Source organism: Saccopteryx bilineata, chromosome 2, assembly GCF_036850765.1.
Source record: "Saccopteryx bilineata isolate mSacBil1 chromosome 2, mSacBil1_pri_phased_curated, whole genome shotgun sequence".
NCBI lineage: Eukaryota > Metazoa > Chordata > Mammalia > Chiroptera > Emballonuridae > Saccopteryx > Saccopteryx bilineata.
The window spans coordinates 100,563,519-100,585,186 of record NC_089491.1 but is presented as its reverse complement, the minus strand read 5'-3'; the positions used below and the strand labels follow the sequence as shown (position 1 = coordinate 100,585,186).

Genomic DNA, 21,668 nt, shown 5'->3' with positions numbered 1-21,668 from the left:
ATTAAAATAAAATATCTGATTTAAATTATTGCTCACTTAGGAAGTATAATGACTATTCTCTGGTTAGTGATACCAAGATTAGCTGTAAGAAATGGTGTAACATCAGTATTTAGTGCACATAAAAATCCTAGGATTCAAATAGAACAAAAAGTTTATAATAATTGCACAAAAAGAGTTCCTTTATATGTTAGCTACCACTGAGTGTCACACGATGAAGACCGAAGAAGACGGAGTTGAATTAGATCTTTTTTGTGTGTGTGTGTGTGTGTGTGTGTGTGTGTGTGTGTGTGTTTTTCTGAAGCTGGAAACGGGGAGAGACAGTCAGACAGACTCCCGCATGCGCCCGACCGGGATCCACCCAGCACGCCCACCAGGGGGCGATGCTCTGCCCCTCCGGGGCATAGCTCTGTTGCAACCAGAGCCATTCTAGCGCCTGGGGCAGAGGCCAAGGAGCCATCCCCAGCGCCCGGGCCATCTTTGCTCCAATGGAGCCTTGGCTGCGGGAGGGGAAGAGAGAGACAGAGAGGAAGGAGAGGGGGAGGGGTGGAGAAGCAGATGGGCGCTTCTCCTGTGTGCCCTGGCCGGGAATCAAACCCGGGACTTCTGAACGCCAGGCCGACGCTCTACCACTGAGCCAACCGGCCAGGGCCTTGATTTAGATCTTAAAGAATACATTTCCCATCACATACGCTGAAGGGCTTCTTGGAGCCACAACGTTGCAGATGTTTCACGTAACCTGAAGGAGTGCTTGCAGAACCTTCAGTAGTAGAAGGGAGGGAAGATAAACTGAAGCTCCATTTTTAAACAATGACAATGACAAAGAAAATAAAATACCAAAATAAAACATTTAAATAGTACTAAATAGTACAATTTAAATACCAGTTATATGCTGTCAGTAGTTTTCCTTAAAAAAAAAAAAAAAGTTCCTGGTTTTTAGATGTGTTTCCTTTGTAAAAGTAACCAGCATCCTTCTCATGGTCATACACCGAGTCCACATCCACCGCATCTGGTGACAACAGTATCCAGTATGTGCAGGCCCTCCTGCTGCACATCCCCAGCAACACTGAGGCCCGTCTGTGAGTTGTGTGGCAGCCACCAGGCCGAGATGCACTACAGTAGGACGGACTGGGCTACCGCCTTGATCGTGGACGCGGCTTTCTCCAGTTCCTCATCTGTTTGTTCCACTGTGACCACAACCCTAATGCTGAGAGATAACATAAGACATAAGAAATCCCCCGGTCAGCCTGCTGCCTGCTCTCTGAACAGAGCTCTCCTGGAGCACGGCCCTCCCAGCAGCTGTCCTGCTATCTACAGACGCTTCCGCACTACTAAGGCAGGGCAAGGAGTTGTGACAGGGACCCTAGGTCCTGCAAGCAAGCCAGAACATTTACTATCAGGCCCTCTATAGGAGTGTATCGCTTCCTGCCTGGAGTGTGAGTGTCTACTTGAAGTAACCTTGCAGTGAGCCTCTGCCCAGGGACGCCAGGAAACTCGGTCTTTGAAATGATCTACTGCTTCAAGCAGTACCCAACCCAAAATGAAAACTCCAATTGTCTGGCTGCTCGTGTTTACAACTCAGTAAGTCATGTGGAACTTCTATAATACTTTGAGTCAAGGCAGACAGTTTCAAGTTAGCAGAAAATTGAAGACAAACACCAGATCCACAGGGCAATTCTATTGCTGTTCCTCTACATGTGTCCGCTTCATCCCCTGGACACATTCACTGAGCTGCACTCTAAGAGGCTTGGAGCCTAGGGCATAAAACACACTTGCCCCACCTTCCTGACACTAAGTCACACTTTTGCTGGGTGCAGTTAGAAATGACAGGGCATGACCTTTTGGGTTCTTCTGAGCTGCAGCCAGAGCTCCAGACCAGCCTCTGTGTACACACAGTGCTGACACCCATGCATTCCCAGGCCTATTGCCAGGCTTTTTAAACTTATGCATTGGTCCCCACATGCAATAATAGCTCACTATGCCAGGGCATGCCCTACTACCGACTGGAAGGCCATGATGCCCACCAGACTGTCTGACAAATTTCATTTTCCGGGCTCAGCTTATACATCTCAGAAGCCTGAGTTCCTCCAGGCCGGACTAACCATGGCCTACTCTGTGACCTCACCAACTCCATGCCACGACCCGGAAACATCATGCTCCAGGTGTCTCCCTTCTTCAACTACACTGTGAATACAGAGAAGGCAGAATCCAGATGTTCTGTTAAGTCATGAGTCCAGGTTCATGCCCATGCAGGGAGGGCTTCCAGAACCTTTGACTTCCCCTACCACCATATTCCTTGGGTGTGTGTAAGTGTCTGTGGGATCAAGTGCTACATGACACTATAGCCAGGGACAGAGGAGTACTGCCCGCAGTGCCCTCGTGGGGTGCTGGCTGTGTGCTGTCCCAGGGAGCTATAGCCAGGGGCAAGGGAGCACTGCCGACACTGCCCTCGTGAGGGGCTGGCCATGTGCTGTCTCACGGTAGGCATTTGCTGAATGAAGTTTCCGCAGCCCAGTGCATTCTTGGGATCTAGGCATTTCTTTCAGTCATCCAAGAGGATACTGTGAGTCCTGTGGGGCTTTTCAGCTAAGATATCACATCTAGTTTAAGAACAGAAAATGTATTTTCTGTTCTTAACTATGATGTATTTCTATATTTTAATGATAACATTCTTCCCTACACTGTGATAACCGTTCAAAACACTTTAAAACATGATACATTTCACACAGGTTTAAAGTAGGAAAACAAAAGTAAGCCTATACTTTAATAACCACCAACCTTGGAGGAGGGAGGCACTTCTCTTCCTTCTCCAAGTAGCGTGCCTGGGTTAATGCGATGTTCCTGTTCATGCACTGCAGGAAGGGGAGAAATACATTTAAACCTGGACTGCAGACTCTGCGGCAATCAAAACAGGAAGGCACACTGAAATGCCACCCTCAACAGTAGTTTTCATTCATTTTTCCAATTATAACTGCTAGAAGACAGAACTAAACCAGCACATCGTAATCAAGAGCAGCCCTGTTGCACAGAACTTCCCAAAGTAAGGAGGTGTTGCTTCTGCACTGTCCACATAGCAGCAGGGAGCCTGTGTGGCCACTGGGCACTTTAAGAAATGACTAGTGCCTCTGACAGAGCTGTCAATTCTACTTAACTGAAATGTCAATCGCCACAGGTAGCTAGAAATTACCATTTTAGACAAACCAGAGTTAGGACATGGGGGGACAAGTCCAGCAAGGCTCTGCAGACTAACCAAGAGCTGAATGTTTCAGAGAGAATCTGCTCACCCTTCAATACTAGCGATGCCCGATTCCTGTTCGCTCCCCGCGGCAGGGCTGCCAGGCACAGGGGCTGCTGCCACACATCTGTGCACACCTTTCCCATGCCTTAGTCACCTGCTGACACTTTTTAATACTTAAAAAATATTCTCTATCAAAATAAAGCAAGCATAAAAATCAGATCTAGATAGTGAGTTTCAATGGTCTATTTTTGGGGGGTGTTGAAAACTTTTTGTAGTTTCAGCTGCACAAACTTGTGAGTTGTGCAGAAAGCACTCAACTGTATACTTTAAAAGGGTGGCTTTTATGGTATATGAATCATACACTGCTCATGGAAATTAGGGGATCAGGGAACGTGCAGATACTCCAGTCCTTTCATTGTGCATTTTGTATAGTGCATTTTCACCAATGAAATAAAAGTTGGTTTTGTATCTCATTTGCATAATTAAACAACTTTGACTTGTTATTTGCTTTTCTAATGTTCTTGTTTAATACAAAATAAATGTGTTTTTTATATCGCTTCATATACATTTTGAAATATCCCCTAATTTTTGTAAGCAGTATACTTTTTAGAATCATCTTATTTATTTACAGTGTGTCCGTAAAGTCATGGTACACTTTTGACTGGTCACAGGAAGCAACAAAAGACAATAGAAATGTGAAATCTGCACCAAATAAAAGGAAAACTCTCCCAGTTTCATACCTATTCTGTGCAGTTAGATGTGGGCTCACGCACAGATTTTTCAGGGCTCCTTAGGTAGCTATCCCGTATAGCCTCTACAGACTCGTCACTGACTGATGGCCTACCAGAACGGGGTTTCTCCACCAAACTGCCGGTTTCCTTCAACTGCTTATCCCACCGAGTAATGTTATTCCTATGTGGTGGCGCTTCGTTATAAATGTGCCAATATTCACATTTCACTTTGGTCACAGATTCGAATTTAGCGAGGCACAGAACACACTGAACTTTCCTCTGTACCGTCCACATCTTGACTGGCATGGCCATGGGCTGCTCCACTGTATACATGGTGTTACGTCATCATCTGTGCATGTGCACATGCTGCCACATCATGCTACAGAAACTGGGAGGGTTTTCCTTTTATTTGGTGCAGATTTCACATTTCTATTGTCTTTTGTTGCTTTCCTGTGATTGGTCAAAAGTGCACCATGACTTTATGGACACACTGTATTTTAGAGAGGGGAGAGAGAGAGAGAGAGAAAGGAGAGGGGGAAGGGTGAAGCAGATGGACATTTCTCCTATGTGCCCTGGCTGGGAATTGAACCCAGGACATCCACACACCAGGCTGATGCTCCACCACTGAGCCAACAGGCCAGGATCATATTTTCTTAATTAGTAATCTCACACTCTGAGCTTGGTAACATTTTGGTTTTTTAAGAGGACTGCCTCCAGAAGGCCACAAATTGCACAAAGTTATCCAGGAATCTGTTATTCTAGGTGATGTGGCTCACACATCTTGGGACACAGGACAGGTGGCGGCCATCACAATGACCCTGACACCAGGCAGTGGGCCTCACATAGGAACCTCCACAAGGAAATGACAAAGAAGCAGAGCATGGCTCTTCTCACTCTCACAAATACACTAGATGTGCTTCAGATTGAAGTAAGAAGCACGCATTTCCAGAGCTATGGGGCAGCAGCACGTGGGCAGGCACAGGAGGGGGGATGCAGAGGCATGTGGGGGGAGGACACTGTGGCACGCAGGCAGGCACGTGAGGGACAGGACTCCAAGAGGGAAGGGCAGGTGCTCTTTACAAGTGAGCATTTCTTGGCTAATGACTGAGTTACAGTTAGTAATAAATTCACTTTCAGAGAGTAAATACATTGAAACTGACTTCCCAAATTAGGCCATGTTACAAATTGGTCCTCCCTCCTCTCCTTTGGGCTATAAGATTATCGCAGCCTGTTCTTGAGCTTTGCTGGGGCTCACCCTGACAGCTGCTCAAGGCTGCAGGGGCACTACACACTGGCCGGCCTGCTGGAAGAAAGCCTGGCACTGTAAATGGTGGCGAAAGGTTTTCGGGATGGCTATTCAGAGTTGAGGCAAAGTGTATTCTGCTTTAATACAAGGTGGCCCAGCACACGCCCCTTCAGTCCAACCTGAACGCAGATCCCACGGGACCGATCATTTTTGCAGAGATGCTGGACTCCACTGGACACCAGAGCAATCTCGCCAGTGGGACCAGTTCCTCCCTCATGCCCACCCCGGAGGGCAGAGAGAGCCCTCTGGAGAGAACATAGAGAAGGTGTGGGTCCAGGGGCAGGGTACAAGGAGAATCACTCGGATGATGGGACACTCACCTGATTTACAATCTCCTGAAGCAGCTTCACATCCTCCTCTCGGGACCCGGTGCTCTCTTCCAGCTGCAGGTGAAAGGCTGGCGATACGGCCTCACCCACCACCTTTAACCCGGAAATGCTGGGGAAACATACATGGTCAGAGCACATCCGCCAGGCCCAGGGGTCTCCACCCAGTCTGCCTGAGCGCGTGTCTCCGAGACCTGCAACGCTGAGGGAGACCTGTGCGGGACTCTGACTGCCATGGTGAACACATGGCTCCAGGCAGTGCCCCCGCCCTCCATGCTGTTCCTCTGAGCACGGCTGGGAGGAGCAGGCCGTCAAGAACAAATCTGGGCCACTTGTCACAGGAATCACCCCCGTTTCCCAGCAGCTCTGCAGGCCCTGCCCCCTCCCCACCGAGTGTGGCTAGTCCTTCGCCCTGTAGTTTCCTCTCCTCCCATGGCCCGCAGGCGCTGGACATCCCAGGTCTCTTCCCAGTGCCACACCGGGCCCCTCACGGCTCACTGCAGGAAAGGGCTGCACTGTCCTTCCCACACTTACTGTTCACTTCCTCCACTTCACAAACTACTTATTACAAAGGATAACATGTGTTCTTGATTATTATCTAAGTCTTGAGTCTGTGTCTTGTCTTCTCAGAAATTATCAGAATACGTAGACTACTAGCAATATATTTCGATTGAAAAGTTTCCTCTGGCCTGACCTGTGGTGGCGCAGTGGATAAAGCGTCCACCTGGAAATGCTGAGGTCGCCGGTTCAAAACCCTGGGCTTGCCTGGTCAAGGCACATATGGGAGTTGATGCTTCCAGTTCCTCCCCCTCTTCTCTCTCTCTCTGTCTCTCCTCTCTCTCTCTCTATCCTCCCTCTCCTCTGTAAAATGAATAAATAAATAAAAATTAAAAAATTTAAAAAAAAAAAAGAAAGTTTCCTCTGTATTTCTATGTTTAATTTTAAATTTTACTTAATGATTCTTTTCTTTCTCTTTAGGATTAAGAGCTCAGAAATCTGCTTCTCAGGGAGAAAGACATTTAAAGATGATTTCTGACCTATCTCCTAGAACACAAATGGTAATACTGTACATGTTTATTTGAAATGAGGCTAAACATTCTGTTTTGCTTTCATTTACTTTGTTTCACCTGAGAAGACGACTCTTTCCTGGGAATGAAATGTGCACAAAGAGCACCTGGTAACATGCTTTACGCCTCAAATATGTTCCAGACTCCATAAGCTTTTACTGAATGTCTACCATGTGCCACGGAGCATGTGAGCTGCTTGGAAGCTAACATCACCTGGATTTCAAACCACCATTGCAATTATTCAATTATGTTTCCTTTCTTTAAATGCCATACACTGTGCTATGATCCCTCAGTAAACCAGGCTGTAAATCTGAATCATGGAATCTTAGAATCTAGGGTTTCTGGAATGTGGGAGAACCTTCTAGATTAGTTTTCTTTACAAATGCAGAAGCAAAACTGTGTGCTTTTAAAACCCATTATCCTATGTAAATTTTAATGTGTTAAACTTGTACACAAAGAAGTACCAATTGTTTTTAGGTCATGAACTCTCAAGGGAGAATTTTAAAACTCATATTTCAAATAGCATTTCATCTGCATTAAATGGCTTGTGTTTTTCTTAACACGAACAAAGCAACTATAACCCAGCTTAGCCTGTGTTGCCATCAAGGGCTCATCTCCCTGGGTGGGTGGGGGAAGCTGCTAGGGGAAGGAAGGAAACAAAATGCCCTCTCTCTGCTGCCATGACAGAATGCCAGAGGAAAGTATAATTAAAACCAAATGGACACAGAATTATAGCTCAAGTTCAGAAACTTAACAGCTGTATTTCAGGGCCCTATTATACTTTTTAAACAGAAATTGTAGAAAGCATATGATTTTATCCAAATGGACTAGGTGCCAAGGACAGGGCCATCAACACTTCAGCCGTGGCCTCTGTCATGCGCTTGCAGTCTGGGGAGAAAGCTGATACAACTGTCCGCTATAATTTAAGGATGCTTAAGGTTCCAGCAAGTAATCAAACTAGCACAGGCTGCCGACCTGTCCCAAACACATCCTGAGAGATGAGAGAAGAGAAGCACTGATTAGACTATAAAAAGTTACTTAGAAGTGAACACTGAAAGCACTACCTTTGATATTGTTTACCTTTAAGGTATTTATTGGAAAATAAGAAATAAAACCAATAACCTAAGTAAGAAGCCTAAAAAAAGAGTAAGAAAACTTCAATCAATCAGAGTAGAAAAATAAGGAAAGAATCAATGAAAGAAAAGAAAATATAATTAAAACTTAAAATAACAAGATAGGCAAATTTCTGGAAAGATTATCATTAAATGCAAAATAAAGAAACTTATAATATAAAAGAGAAGAAATGTAGACACAGAAAGATAATCACAGACTGTACCCAACACAAAGGCCCCAAGCCTCGAGAACTTTTCTTGCCCAACTCTGACGAAATAAACATCAAGCCTGGTCTTATGCAGTGGCTTCTTAAAAGCAGGAAAAGTGGGAAAATGGTTTAATTTGTTGAGGCTACCAGACACTGACTTCTAGGTTACATAAAGTTGGTATTAAAAAAAAATATAGGACCATTTAAATTGTAAGTATGGATATAAAAATTCAAATTAAAATATATAACTAAATCAATAGTACAGAGAATTATATTATAGTCAAGTAGGAGTTTAGTCAGAAATGTGAGGATGGCTTAACATTAGAAAATATATCAATGCAATTCAGCATCTAACAAACCTATAATTTTTAAAAAGTCTCCAAATCTAGGAATAAATGTAATAAAGGCCACCCACAAAAACCTATTAAATGTTTTATACATAATAAAGAAAATGCTTTTATATTGGGAACTAGAGAAGGATGTCTGCTATTACTGTCACTGTTCAACAGAGTATTAGAGACCCAGACGGATGCAATAAAAGAAAATAAAAAAATAAGATGTTTAAGAATTAAGATAGAAAAACATTATTATAGATAATAGGATTTCATGTACATCTGAAACAAACTACTGGAATAAATAAGATCTTAGACTGCTGAATGTAAGATCGGTTTAGAGAAAACAATTAACATTCTTATAAATCAGCAACAATTAGACAATATAAAAGACAACTTGATTCATAAAAGCAACAAAATCTATAGGATATTGACAAGTTGTCCTTAAAAGTCACATGAAGATACAAGAGCTTCAGGAAAAAATTTTAAATTTTCATTAAAGGAAATAAAGGAAAATTCAAATAAGTAGATATAAATTCCCTCCAGTATAACAAGAAAACTTAATAATTACTATTAAAATTCTAGTAATATATTTGGTGGAACTTGAACTTACTCCAAAACTTATAGTGATTGTGCTCACTTTGTCAGACCATATAACCAAAGTTACAGTGATACAAACAGAGGTAGTAGTAAAAACAGTCTCAAGCATGAGCAAATAAACCAATAAAAGAGAAAAGGAAGAGAAAAAAAAAAAGAAAAAAAAAGAGAGCTAAAAACCAGATTCAGGTCAAAATGGGAAGTTGGTAAAGGACAAAGACCAAGCAAGGAAGAAAGGACGTGGCATTCGGACATTTAGAAACTAATGGTACTAATATGCAAACAAATGGAGACCTCCCACCACGGAACCCATTTCTTCCTCCAGCCACCATCCCATTTCTCTATTCCTCTCAAGAGCATAACTCCTCAGAACAGGTATGCAACTGTGTCCAAGCCCTCCCTTCCTGGTTTCTCTTGAACCTGCTTCTATCAGGCTTTCTGCACCCACTGCTCCCCTGAAACTGCTCGAGTGCAGTAACCTCCACACTACAAAACCAAAGGACCAATTCTCAGCGCTCTTTACCTGATCTACCTGACATGCTGACCCACTTACACGTTTTTTTCCCTAGACTCTTCCTTAGGTTTTCTCAGTCTCCTTGCCCGGTCCCTGACCTCTTCACATGGATATGCTTGAAATACCATTTACATGCAGTTGATCCCAAACTTATCTCTAGGTCAGGCTTCTCCCTTAAGCTTCAAATTGTATCTCTTGGACATCCGATTGCATTTCAAGCTTAACATATTCAACACTGGATTTTCCCAACAAATTTCCCCAAACAGTTCTATTATCCGTTTTATTTACTAGCAACTCTATCTAGTTATTCACCAAAAACCTAAAGAGCAAGCTTGAGTCATCTTTTCCTCACTCACCCTGGATATGAACTTCTGGCAAATCCACCTTCAAAATATATCCAGGTCCTGGCCAGTTGGCTCAGTGGTAGAGTGTCAGCCTGGCGTGTAGATGTCCCAGATTCAATTCCCGGTCAGGCACACAGGAGAAGCGCCCATCTGCTTCTCCATCCCTCCCCCTCTCACTTCTATCTTCTCCTCCCCTCCTGTAGCCATGGCTTGATTAGAGTGAGTTGGCCCTGGGCACTGAGGATGGCTCCATGGCCTCCACCTCAGGTGCTAAAATATGGCACCAGTTGCAATGAAGCAAGGGCCCCGGATGGGCAAAGTATTGCCCCGTAGTGGGCTTGCCGGGTGGATCCTGGTTGGGGCGCATAAAGGAGTCTGTTTCTGCCTCCTCTTCTCTCAAGAAAAAAAAAAAAAATCCAAAATCCACTGCTACTCTGAAGGTCAGAGCAACACTGTCTTTTACACACAGCACCACACAATCTCCTCACTGTTCTCTTGGCCTCTGTACTTACAAATATGTATTACATATTTTTTCACACAACACAAGAGTGATTTTGCTAAGATGAAAGTGCAGTCATGTCATGCCATTCTTTCGTTCAGAGCCCAGTCATGGCTCCCTATTTGAGCCTGGTTTTTGTCAAGGACTCCACGGCCCTTCATGTCCTGGCCCGTTCTCCCCTCTTACCACACTGGCATCATTGCTGTTCTGTCTCCTGTTCCCTCCAAATATCTAAACATCTGTGCGATGTACTCCCACACCTGCCTTACTGTGTGTTGGGCATGAGGTGCCTGTGGAGTCCTCCAAATAGAGATACTAGGTAAGCCTCTGGATGTGAGACCTGGAACCCTGAAGAGTGGGACACAGTGGAAACACAGATTTGTGGGCTGCCCACATACAAGTGTCATGATCTGAAGCTCCAGGGCTGGAAGAAAGCAACTCCCCAAGAAGGCAGCGGAAAAGGCGGCCTATGACTAAACCCTGAAGAGGAGGATGCTAAAAGAAAGGATTCTAAGAAGACCAAGGTAAAGCGACTCAAATAGGCAGAAGCGGCCAGTGTGCCAGAACAGGGTCCACGGAAGAGGGAGCTGCAGGAAGGCAGTGGCCAGTTGTGCTAGAGGCACTGGGACCACTGAGATGGGTTCTGAAGACGGTCTGCTGGAGTCGGCAACAAGGCAGGTACCGACAAGCCCAACGGAAGAGTCTGGGCGAAGGGAAGAGCAGAGGCAGATTCAGGAGTGTCAAGTGTAAACAGAGGTGAGGATGTAGAGAAAGCACAAACGACTCCAGAGAAGATAAGCTACAAAGGAGAAGTGGAGCCCGGGCGAGCTGCTAGAGGTAGAGGTGTGCTCAGGGGAAGGAATGTGAGGGGTCAGAGGGCACCGAATGCTAACCACACACTCAGGAAGGAGAAGACCCACACCAAGAAGAGGGGACAACCAAAGGCACTTGGGCTTTAGGAAGAAGAGCTGTGACAGTTGGAGGAACATTTCTTTGGCTGTAACATAAGGGGAGATTGACTCAGATACCATAAGTGTGCAGATAGGTTTGTTAGGAAAAATGAGAGTTCCCAAGTGACAGCATGAGGCATGGTTGCCAGGATGAAAGATGTTGGAGAGATGAGAAGGTGTCAAAGAACTGGGAGAAATGGAGACCTGGTGTCACAAAATAAACACTGACGTTGCCAGACAGCATGAAGAGCATCTGTTCCTGAATTTACAGTGACTCCAATGTGCTGGCCTGTGTTGGTACATTAATATTTCATAAACCAACACAAACACTATCTCTGCACCATAAATCATGCAAGAACTGATCTTATTATCAGGTAGACACACCCAGAACTTTAATTATTTCTGCCTCGACTTTATCTGGAACAGCTGTGATCTGCTCATTTTTCAACTATCCTTCTCTTTTAGAAAAGTTTCTGGTTTCCGCATCTGGCAATAAAGAGGCCTTTCATCACCAAAAAGGCATGTTTCACCTTAGAAAAGGCAAAAGAAAACACTTTGGGGCAATGTAAATCCATTTTCAATAAGACCAGAAATCTGCTTGAATATGTCACCAATGTCAGTTTTTTTCCTCAACTGTAGGGAAATCTTAAAGAAGTACTCTTGTGTCATTAAAACAAATAAACCACTCATAAGATTGACTTCAATTTCACGTGTTTCTTTTTAACTTTAAATAAACACTAACTGTAAATAAAAATAATTTTCTAGTAAGGAATATGGACAGTATGAACAGACTATCATTTAATTACACATCATGTGATTATATCCTTATATTTGTAGATGTGAAGAGATTCTCTAGGGTTTATGCTGGTTATTTCTGGTGGTAGAATGTCAGGTTATTATTTTTACCTTGCACACTGCTGTGCTCTTTTTTTTGAAGTGGGAGGAGGGGAGATAGACAGACTCCCGCATGTGCCCAGACCAGGATCCACCCAGCAACCCCTGTCCCCTGTCTAGGGCTGATGCTCTGCCCATCTGGGGCCATGCTCACAACTGAGCCGTTTCTAGCAACTGAAGCGGAAGCTCCGCAGAGCCATCCTCAGCGCCCACAGCCTATGTGCTCCAACGGATTGAGCCATGGCTGCAGAAAAGGAAGAAAGAGAGCGAGAGAAGGGGGTGGGGAAGGGAGGAGAAGCAGATGGTTGTCTCTCCTGTGTGCCCTGACTGGAAATTGAATCCAGGACTGCCAATATGCCGGGTCGACACTCTATCGCTGAGCCAATGGCCAGGGCCGTATACTACATTATTAAAGAGCTTGTATCATTTTTAGAAAAACATGATTCTTCAAAATAACGACACAATGAATACACACAAATTTACAAATCTGAGTGAATAGAGTTTTTGGTTTTATAGTTGCAGTTCAGTCAAACTGACCTAGGTCTATCAAATGTACCTAAAACCAAAGAGATGACATACAAAATTTTACATTAATTTTTAAAATGTGATGCAGATGATTTGTAAGTTGGCTGCATACATATAAAACTTACCCTTGTAAAGCTTTATGAATTCGTTGGCTCTTTTCTTTCAACACTGCAAAAATACCTGAATGAAAAAAATGCATTCAATTGTATAGTTAACCTCTGAATAATGTGAGGGTTAGGGGTGCTGACACCCCCTGCCCCTCACAGTTGAAAATCTGCATATAACTTTTGACTTCTCAAAAACTTGAATTGTCCCTCGGTATTTGCAGGAAATACCAAAATCCACCGATACTCAAGTCTCTTATAAAATGACACAGATCAATGTATACAGTCAGCCTTCAGCATTCTTGAACCTCCAACTGCAGACTGAAAACAGTACAGGTATTTATTTAAAAAAATCGTGAATTAGCGGCCTGTGAAGTTCAAACCTGTGTTGTTCAAGGGTCAACTATATATTTGGAAATTCTGGTTATTACAGACCTAAAAGTATTTTTAAAGATCTAGTTCAAGCTCATCAATTTAAAATGCGGCAAACCCTTCCACATACTCGTAACACACAGACAACCAAAGATTCCCCTGGAGGCCCAAGTGTTCATCTTTGACACATACTGATATGCTGTCACCCCACTTTCAGTAAAATCTGGGATGACGTTTTCCACAGCAGAACAATGGGTCTTGTTCTTACCAAAATTCTATAAATAATCTGGCTAAGAATAAATGGGTACAAATATATTTGTTATTTCTGGAATCTAAACAATTGGGTAAAAAATATTGACTGTGTGTACAAAGTAATATTCATGGCTCTCCTAGGTGTTTTTCCATTCCCTCACGGAAAAGTCAGAAACTGCCATCTCTGAGAAGGCCAATGGCCAAGTAGGAAGGTGAATGTGCACAGAGAAGCACTCACATTTCCTAAGGTTCTGAATTAAAACCAAAGTTGAAAATTTAGAAATTCAGAAAATTTAAAATCCAGAAATACCAGGTAATGCCTGTTTCTCAAATTCTGTTTTTAGGCTTTGGTGAGGAGGTATGATCACAGTCAAAGCCACATTTTAAATTTAGCTCTTTGTGCATGAAGTGAGCTTTAATAGCTGGTGAACTAGGTACTAAGTTCAAAGGCTAAAAAGGAAACCAGCACTTTGGCTCCAGCTCTGGGACAAGAGAACAGCTCTACACTCAACTGCTGACGCAGAAACAACTACTTCTCTATTAGTCACACCTGATGATGGAAGGTGAGAGCCACTCTCTGATGAATCCTGTCCTCTAACTAACTCCTCCACAGCGTACACCAGGAGCATGGCCAGTGTCCGACTCCCTGGGCTGGAAGGTCGTACCTGGATTCTCTTCCATGATGTTGAGGGCCTCAATCGCAGCAGCGGCTAACAGGGGAGGCAATGAAGCTGAAAAGCAGTACCCCTGGCCGGAAAGTCGCTGAGGAGAAACAAACAAATTGAAAGCACTAATACATTTCTCTTTTTTTTTCCCAGCTAAAAAATCTAAACGCACCACATCTCTGAATCATTTACTGGATAGTATCTACAAGTAGTGAGGCAGTTAAGATCCAGGCATGAATAAAACTCATACAGGTAACAAAAACAAGACTTTTTTTAAAAAAGGGAGATAATATAAAAATGTATCAAAATGTAAATATTTTGAGTGATTCTTTAACAAATTAACTTTTAAGGCTCTGGCCGGTTTGCTCAGTAGTAGAGCACTGGCCTGGTGTGTGGCTGTCCCAGGTTCAAATACTGGTCAGGGCACACAGGAGAGGTGACCATATGCTTTTCCACCCCTCCCCCTCTTGATTTTTTCTCTCTCTCTCTTCCCCTCCTGCAGCCATGGCTCGATTGGAGCGAGTTGGCTCAGGGTGCTGAATATGGTTCCATGGCCCCCACCTCAGACGCTAAGAACTCGGTTGCTGAGCAACAGCAATGCCCCAGATGGGCAGAGCACTGCCCCCTAGTGGGCTTGCTGAGTGGATCCTGGTCAGGGCGCATGTGAGAGTCTGTCACTGCCTTCCCTCCTCTCACTGACTAAAAAAAAACCAAAACCCTTTTAAATAAAAATTATGTGATTAACTGTGAATGAGATTTTATTAATCAAAAGTTACATTTTGAGGTGACATGCAGCAGTGGGTTTCAGCTGCTTCTTTTGTTTCTGAAAAGAACCTACCTGGTGGTCAATTACAAAAGACCTGCCACAGCAGAATCCCCCAATGGAAGCAAGAGAATTCTCCATGTTTGCACTGATGAGATCAATATCATCGATCTGCCAGAAAAGAGGGACTGTGTCAATTATTTCTGGATTAAAAACAGACAATGTCAAGCCTAGAGACAAAATGTCAGCACTAATCACATCAACATCTGGGTTTTATGAACTATGCACGTGGAAACAGAGGACAAACCACACAAGAGCTATCGTTAAAAGGACTGCCGTTTCAAAGCCTGCCTGAAAGCGTCTTGCTTTTTCTTTCTTGCCATTGGATCATACGCTAACATTTATACACAATGGAAGAGAGAGAGAAATCAAAAGATGAAACCCAAAGCTGTTTGATACTAAAAATATTCAGAGGTTCAAAAATCATTCCTCGCCTTCCCCACAAAAGGTACTTGAGGTAAATACAAATCTAAGGTGTTTTTTTTTTAAATTTAAAACGCAAGAGCTTTTTTTTTTTCCCCCAGAGACATAGAGAAAGGGATAGATAGAGACAGACAGGAATGGAGAGAGATGAGAGCATCAATCATCAGTTTTTCGTTGGGACACCTTAGTTGTTCATTGATTGCTTTCTCATATGTGCCTTGACCTAGGGCGTTCAGCAGACCAAGCAACCCCTTTTGCTCGAGCCCGTGACCTTGGGTCCAAGCTAGTGAACTTTTTACTCAAGCCAGATGAGCCCACGCTTAAGCTGGCGACCTCGGGGTCTCGAACCTGGGTTCTCCGCATCCCAGTCCGACGCTCTATCCACTGCGCCACCGCCTGGTCAGGCCAAATCTAAGTTTTGAGCACTCTGTTCCTACATCCCACTCACATCTATCTCTTCAAAAATGAACATGGCAATCGAGTCTTTGACCAGACTGGATGGACCAGGCAGTAGATGAACCTAGTGTTTCCTGTGGGCTTCTGAGGCCCCACTATCGTCTCAACTCCTGCAGTAATCCTTTGCTCCTCACTGTCTGCTCCAGGCCCCAGATCCAGTTTCATCCTGGCCACAGAGTAACCAATCAACAGTTACTCACGGATGGCTATGATAATGACCAGTCAGATCATAGCTGGTGTTTTTCCAAGTGTTCCTATGCACTCTTATTTAAAAAAACAGAAACAAAAAAAAACACCTTTTATTATAAAAATTTTCAAATATATACAGAAGTAGAGAGAATAGAAGAAAGTATCCCATCACTCAGATTCAACTGTCAACTCATGGACTGTCTCATTCTATGTATAGCCACTATAACCCTCATTATTTCTCTGGAGTTAATTTCAGACTTCATATAGTTTCATCAATAAATATTTCAGTGCATATTGCTACAAGATATGGACTCTTTCAAAAATAAAATCATACCTAATAAATGAAAAATTTCTTTATAAATTTTTTTTATTTACTCATTTTAGAAAGGAGAGAGAGGGGGAGAGAGAGAGAGGAGAGAGAGAGAGAGAGAAGGGGGGAGGAGCAGAAAGCATCAACTCCCAAATGTGCCTTGACCAGGCAAGCCCAGGGTTTTGAACCGGCGACCTCAGCATTTCCAGGTTGATGCTTTATCTACTGTGCCACCACAGGTCAGGCAAAAAATTTCTTAATATCAAATATTTGGTGTTAAAATATTAGTCTCACAACACTTTGCTTGTGTTTTGTATTTTTACAGTATTTGTTTGACTCAAGATCTAAACAAAGCCCATATACTCTACTCTCACTCAAGCCCTCATATGTATTATCTCCATGACAACTGCTGAAAGCAGTTAGAAAACTAGAACAGTGACGGTTGACAGTACTTCTTCTCCCTCTTTAAAATTTTCATGCTTTAAATTTTGCTTGAATTACATTTCCATTTTATCTTCGATTCCTTTGGGAGTGTGTATGTCAATTTAACTGCTCTAGGACTGTATGTGTAGTGACGTGCAGTTAATCTAAGGTGATTTAACGGTTCATAGTTCGACTTGTTAACACAGGCTGCAAAACTTTTATGCACAGGATGTGAAGAAAAGCTTCCTTCAACATGACAATACACATGGTGTGGGTGGAGACAGGTTCTGTAGATGGGTGGACTCACTGCTCCATGAGGGCCAGGAGCACAAATCGCTAAGATCAGGGCAGTGGGGCTCACACTTCCCTTCAGCTAAAGAAAACACGACAAACTCACTTTGAGGGGCTTTGAATCCCAGCCACTGGTATTTCGACATATGTCTATGTGTCAGGACTTTAAATATTAAAAGAACATCCGTTCACTGCCATCATAATAGATACTTTCTCAAGAACCACTTAGGGAATTCTTACTGACTTTAAGAAACAAACAAACAAACAAACAAACAAAATGGAAGGTAGATTCAATCGTTTCCAGAGAAGAGATACTGAAAGCCAGGATCCAACACTACCATGTAGACATGACACAAATTCTATGGTGAACCTTTCTGAGTGAATAGTTCTGAGAGTGTAAACAGGGCCCACTGGTCTGGCTCAGTGAAGTGACAGACACCAGAGTGGCGTGGCCCTGTCCACTCACCCACGAGGAGCACTGTCTGTGACCATGAACCAGCTCAGAGGACACAACTGCGTCTTTCCTACATGAGGGAATGTCCAAAAAGGAGAGCTTACATTGATTCCAAAATGCTCCGTGACTCCTCGGCCATGCTCCCCCAGGACTCCAAATGAGAGGCTTTCTTCCAGAAAGATCCTGGCTTTGTATTTGTATTTTAACTTAACCTAAGTGTTAATAAAACATAACTTTACAATTCTGATGATTAGCAGCAGCAAACAGAACAACCTGGGAAAAACAAAATTAACAAGTGAAAAGGAGAAAAAAGCATGTACAGTTGCTCCTCAATATAGGTAGATTCTTATCTGTGACTCCACACACTTGCTGAAATTTATAGGTAACCCCCAAATCAATACTCAGGGCACAAGACAGAGCAGTAAAACCCGAGTCACCCGACATGCATGTTCCCAGCTGAGTTGAATGAGGAGGCTGCTTCAGCTCATCCTGTACGCAACTGTCCTTTTAACAGTCTATTCATTGCCATAGTTTCTGCATTTTGTGATTTTTGTTTAAAATGCTCCTAATCATAGGGCCCTGGCTGGTTAGTTAGTTGGTTAAGAGCATCATCCCAAAATGACAAAGTTGCGGGTTTGATCCAGGATCGGGCCCCACATAGGAAGCAACCAATGAATGCACGACTGAGCAGAACAACAAATGAATGCTGTGAGCCCCCCCCCCCCCCCAAAAAAAAAAATTAAGCCCTGGCCGGCTTGATTTTGGAGCATTGTCCTAGAATGCAGAGGTTGCTGGTTCAATTCTCCAGTTAGGGCAGATGCAGGAACAGTTCGATATTCCTGTCTCTGTCAGTGCCTCTCTTAAAAAAGGCTAAGGTGCTGTCTGGTGTTCTCAGTGTGAGAAGGCTGTGATGTGTCTCATGGAGAAAACACGTGTGTTAGATGAGCTTCATTCAGGCAGGAGTTAGACTGCTATTGGCTGTGAGCTAGATGTGAATGAATCAACAATATAAATGAAGTAAGGTGTCTTCAAACAGAATCATATATATTGTAAAATGAGGTAATGTACTGAATGACTGATGAAAAGTTGTGATTAGAGGCTTGCAGAAAATTAACTCTGGGTTTGTGCTGGGAGCAACAGGGCTGAATTCTGTAATTCAGTATTTGCAGCATGTTTACAAAACATTAATGAGAATTGACTGCACTCTAAGGTGCTCTAAAATGTTCAGACTCAGTAATACAGACAGCATAGTGCCGATTTCTCAAAAAAGTAAACATAAGACATTATGAGTACAGACACGTAACCCATCTGCTAGACACTGGTCTGAGTCCCAGGGAAGTGCACGCCTTCTGCCCTCTGTGGCACTGTGTTCTAAAGTGGATCCATGGCATTTTTTTAGATGTGTCTATCTGCATGTTCTAAGTATTTCATGTTATTCGCATTTGTGTTTACACATTGGGAAGTTGAACATATGCATGTTTGTGTATAGGTCTCCTACCCCAATGTTTAATGACACCTCATGGTATGTACTTGATCAGTTTCACAACTGAATTAAGTCATTATCAACCACTAACTTTATAAGTGATATGAGAAGTTGACCTCTCCCATAACTCATATATCTTTTCTTGTGCTAGTATTACACATTTAATTACTAAAGATTTAATTTTTAAGAACTTTTCCCACTAAAACTATAGAATGAACAACATGTATAAAATAATTTGATGTCCCATATCACAAGACTCAGATTATTTATTTTTTAATCATCAAAATTTTATTGGCTAACCTTGCCAATCAATATCAAACTCGGGGGGAGTGGGGACGTGCTTGGACCACTGAGCTTTTTGCTGGATTTTAATTAAAAATGAGTCAACTCATTTGGGGAGAATCACATCTTTTCAACACTGACTCCTTTATATCCATTAACATGAATGAGATACTTTTAAAATATCATGTTTTAGAATATATTTAGGCCCTGGTTGGTTGGCTCCGTGGCAGAGCATCATTTCAGCATGTGGAAGTCCCAGGTTCAATTCCTGGTCAGGGCACACAGAAGTAACCATCTGATTCTCCACCTCTCTCTCTCTCTCTCTCTCTCTCTCTCTCTCTCTCTCTCTCTCTCTCCCCCCCTGTGGCAGCCATGGCTCAAGTAGTTCGAGCAGGTTGGCCCCGGGCACTGAGGGTAGCTCTATCGCCTCACCTCAAGTGCTAAAATAGCTCGACTGCCAAGCAATGGAGTAGCAGCCCCAGATGGGCAGAGCATCAGCCCCAGATGGGGGTTGCTGGATGGATCCTGGTCAAGGTGCATGTGGGAGTTTGTCTCTCTGCCTCCCAGCCTCTTACTTAAACACACATACACACACACACACACACACACGTATTTAATAACATTCTAAACATATTAGTGTGCAAATAAAAAAATCAGTGAAAGAAGGGAAACCCACAGTCAAGCCCTATTTTGTGTCCTGTGACCTTTGACCCTCACTACTCATACTTCACCTGCCCCTACACTTCCAGTACTGTGTCATTGCTCAGCTGTGCACTTGCCCATCAGTACTGCTCCATTATTGTAGCCCTGTAACATACAGTTCTAGTATCGTTTGCCCACCACCTCCCCCTCATTATTCTATCAGTCTCTGACACTCATGAAAACAAGGAGAGGGAAACAAATACATATTTTTCATTGATACTTAGGATGTATCTGTATTTTCTTAAAACATAGTGAAAAACTTTAAAAACAAGAAAAGAAACTCTCATTTAAAATCCTTATTCAACTGATGAACTCATAGATTCAAATTTCAATGGTCAAATGCAAGAGTGGTTCAACACAGGAAAACCGGCCAATGTAATACAGTACATAATTAATAGAATGGCACAGCCACTGTGGGCAACAGTATGGCAGTTCCTTGGTAAGTTAAACATAAAGCTACCATGTGATCTAGCAATTACACTGCTAGATATACAGACAAAAAAACACAGGAATTCAAACAAATACTTGTACAAATGGTCATAGTGACACTATTCACAATAGCCATAAAGTGGAAACAATCCAAGTTCATCAGCAGATAAACAAAATGCAGTACATCTATAAACATGGCATTACTTAGTATTAACAAGAAGTACTGACGCATGCTACAAATTACAACTGTGAAAACATTAACCTAAGTGAATGAAGCCAGACACAGAGGTCATGTATTACAGTAGTCTCCCCTTAGCCTCAGTTTGCATTCCGTTTCACTCATCCATAGTCAACTGTGGTCTGAAAATATTAACTGGAAAATCCCAGAAATAAACAATTCATTGAGTTTTAAATTTCATGCTGCTCTGAGTAGTGTGATGAAATCTCGCGCCATCCCCAGTGCTGCTCAGGACGTGAATCACCCTTTGTCCAGCGTATCCACACAATACACACTTAGTAGTCGTCTCAGCTACCAGAGCTGCTGTCCAGGTGTTGCAGTGACTGTGTTCAAGTCACCCTTACTTTACTTACTAACGGCCCCAAAGTGTAAGAGTAGTGATGCTGGCAATTCAGATGTTGAAGAGAAGCCATTTGGTGTTTTCTTTAAATGGAAAGACTTAAAAAAAAATCGACTTTGGGTGATGGGAATGCAGCATAAACAAATGTCAAAATAACCTAAAGATGTTTTCTCTGAACATATGTACCCTGATTTATCAATGTCACCCCATTAAAATAAAAAAAAATCGTATGCTTAGGTTGCTAAGAGCTACAGTAAGAATGAATCTTCCATCTGTGAAATTGTGAAGAAGATAAAAGAAATTCATTGTATTTCAAACTATTGATACAAGTTACAATCACAGTACATGAATGGGAAAAGACATTAAATTAGCAGGTGGAAGATGTGCACAGGAAATGTATCCCAATTTGATGGCGACATGTTGCACCTGGAGGCATGGAGCCTATACAAGACTTCAGCAAGGGACCCCCTGAAACTGTGACTACCTTCACATAACTTTTATCACAGTGTAGTTATAATTGTTCTATTTTATTATGTCAGTGTTAATCTTTTACTGTGCCTAATTTATAGGTTTATCTTTATTGTATATATGCATTTATAAGAAAAATGTGGTATATATTGGGTTAGATATTATGTACAAATTCAGGTGTCCACAGGGGTTTTTGGAATGTGTCCCCTGAAGTAAGGGGTGAACTACTATATATGATGTCTATTAGGGTGATTCCATTTACAGATATACCCAGTTTAGGTAAATCCACACAGACAGAAAGCAGACTGGGGGTTGTTGAGGGC

At 42.8% G+C, this 21,668-nt stretch overlaps 1 protein-coding gene across 2 annotated transcripts in view; it reads right to left on the bottom strand.

The window, feature by feature from the left end:
• Positions 1–268: 268 nt before the first annotated feature.
• The window catches only part of SPTLC1 (serine palmitoyltransferase long chain base subunit 1), a 64,905-nt gene continuing 43,505 nt past the window's right edge, over positions 269–21,668 (bottom strand). The window contains exons 9-16 of one of the 2 annotated variants that reach the window (XM_066257501.1): positions 17,508–17,615; positions 14,873–14,968; positions 14,035–14,131; positions 12,767–12,821; positions 5,593–5,710; positions 2,776–2,849; positions 2,274–2,278; positions 269–1,167 (exon numbers count right to left, since the gene is read on the bottom strand). In XM_066257501.1, coding sequence (XP_066113598.1) covers positions 893–1,167; positions 2,274–2,278; positions 2,776–2,849; positions 5,593–5,710; positions 12,767–12,821; positions 14,035–14,131; positions 14,873–14,968; positions 17,508–17,615 — 828 coding nt within the window. In that variant the 3' untranslated portion in view covers positions 269–892. Of the gene's footprint in view, positions 1,205–2,273; positions 2,279–2,775; positions 2,850–5,592; positions 5,711–12,766; positions 12,822–14,034; positions 14,132–14,872; positions 14,969–17,507; positions 17,616–21,668 lie in introns of both variants that reach the window. The other variant, XM_066257500.1, reaches the window with a different exon arrangement.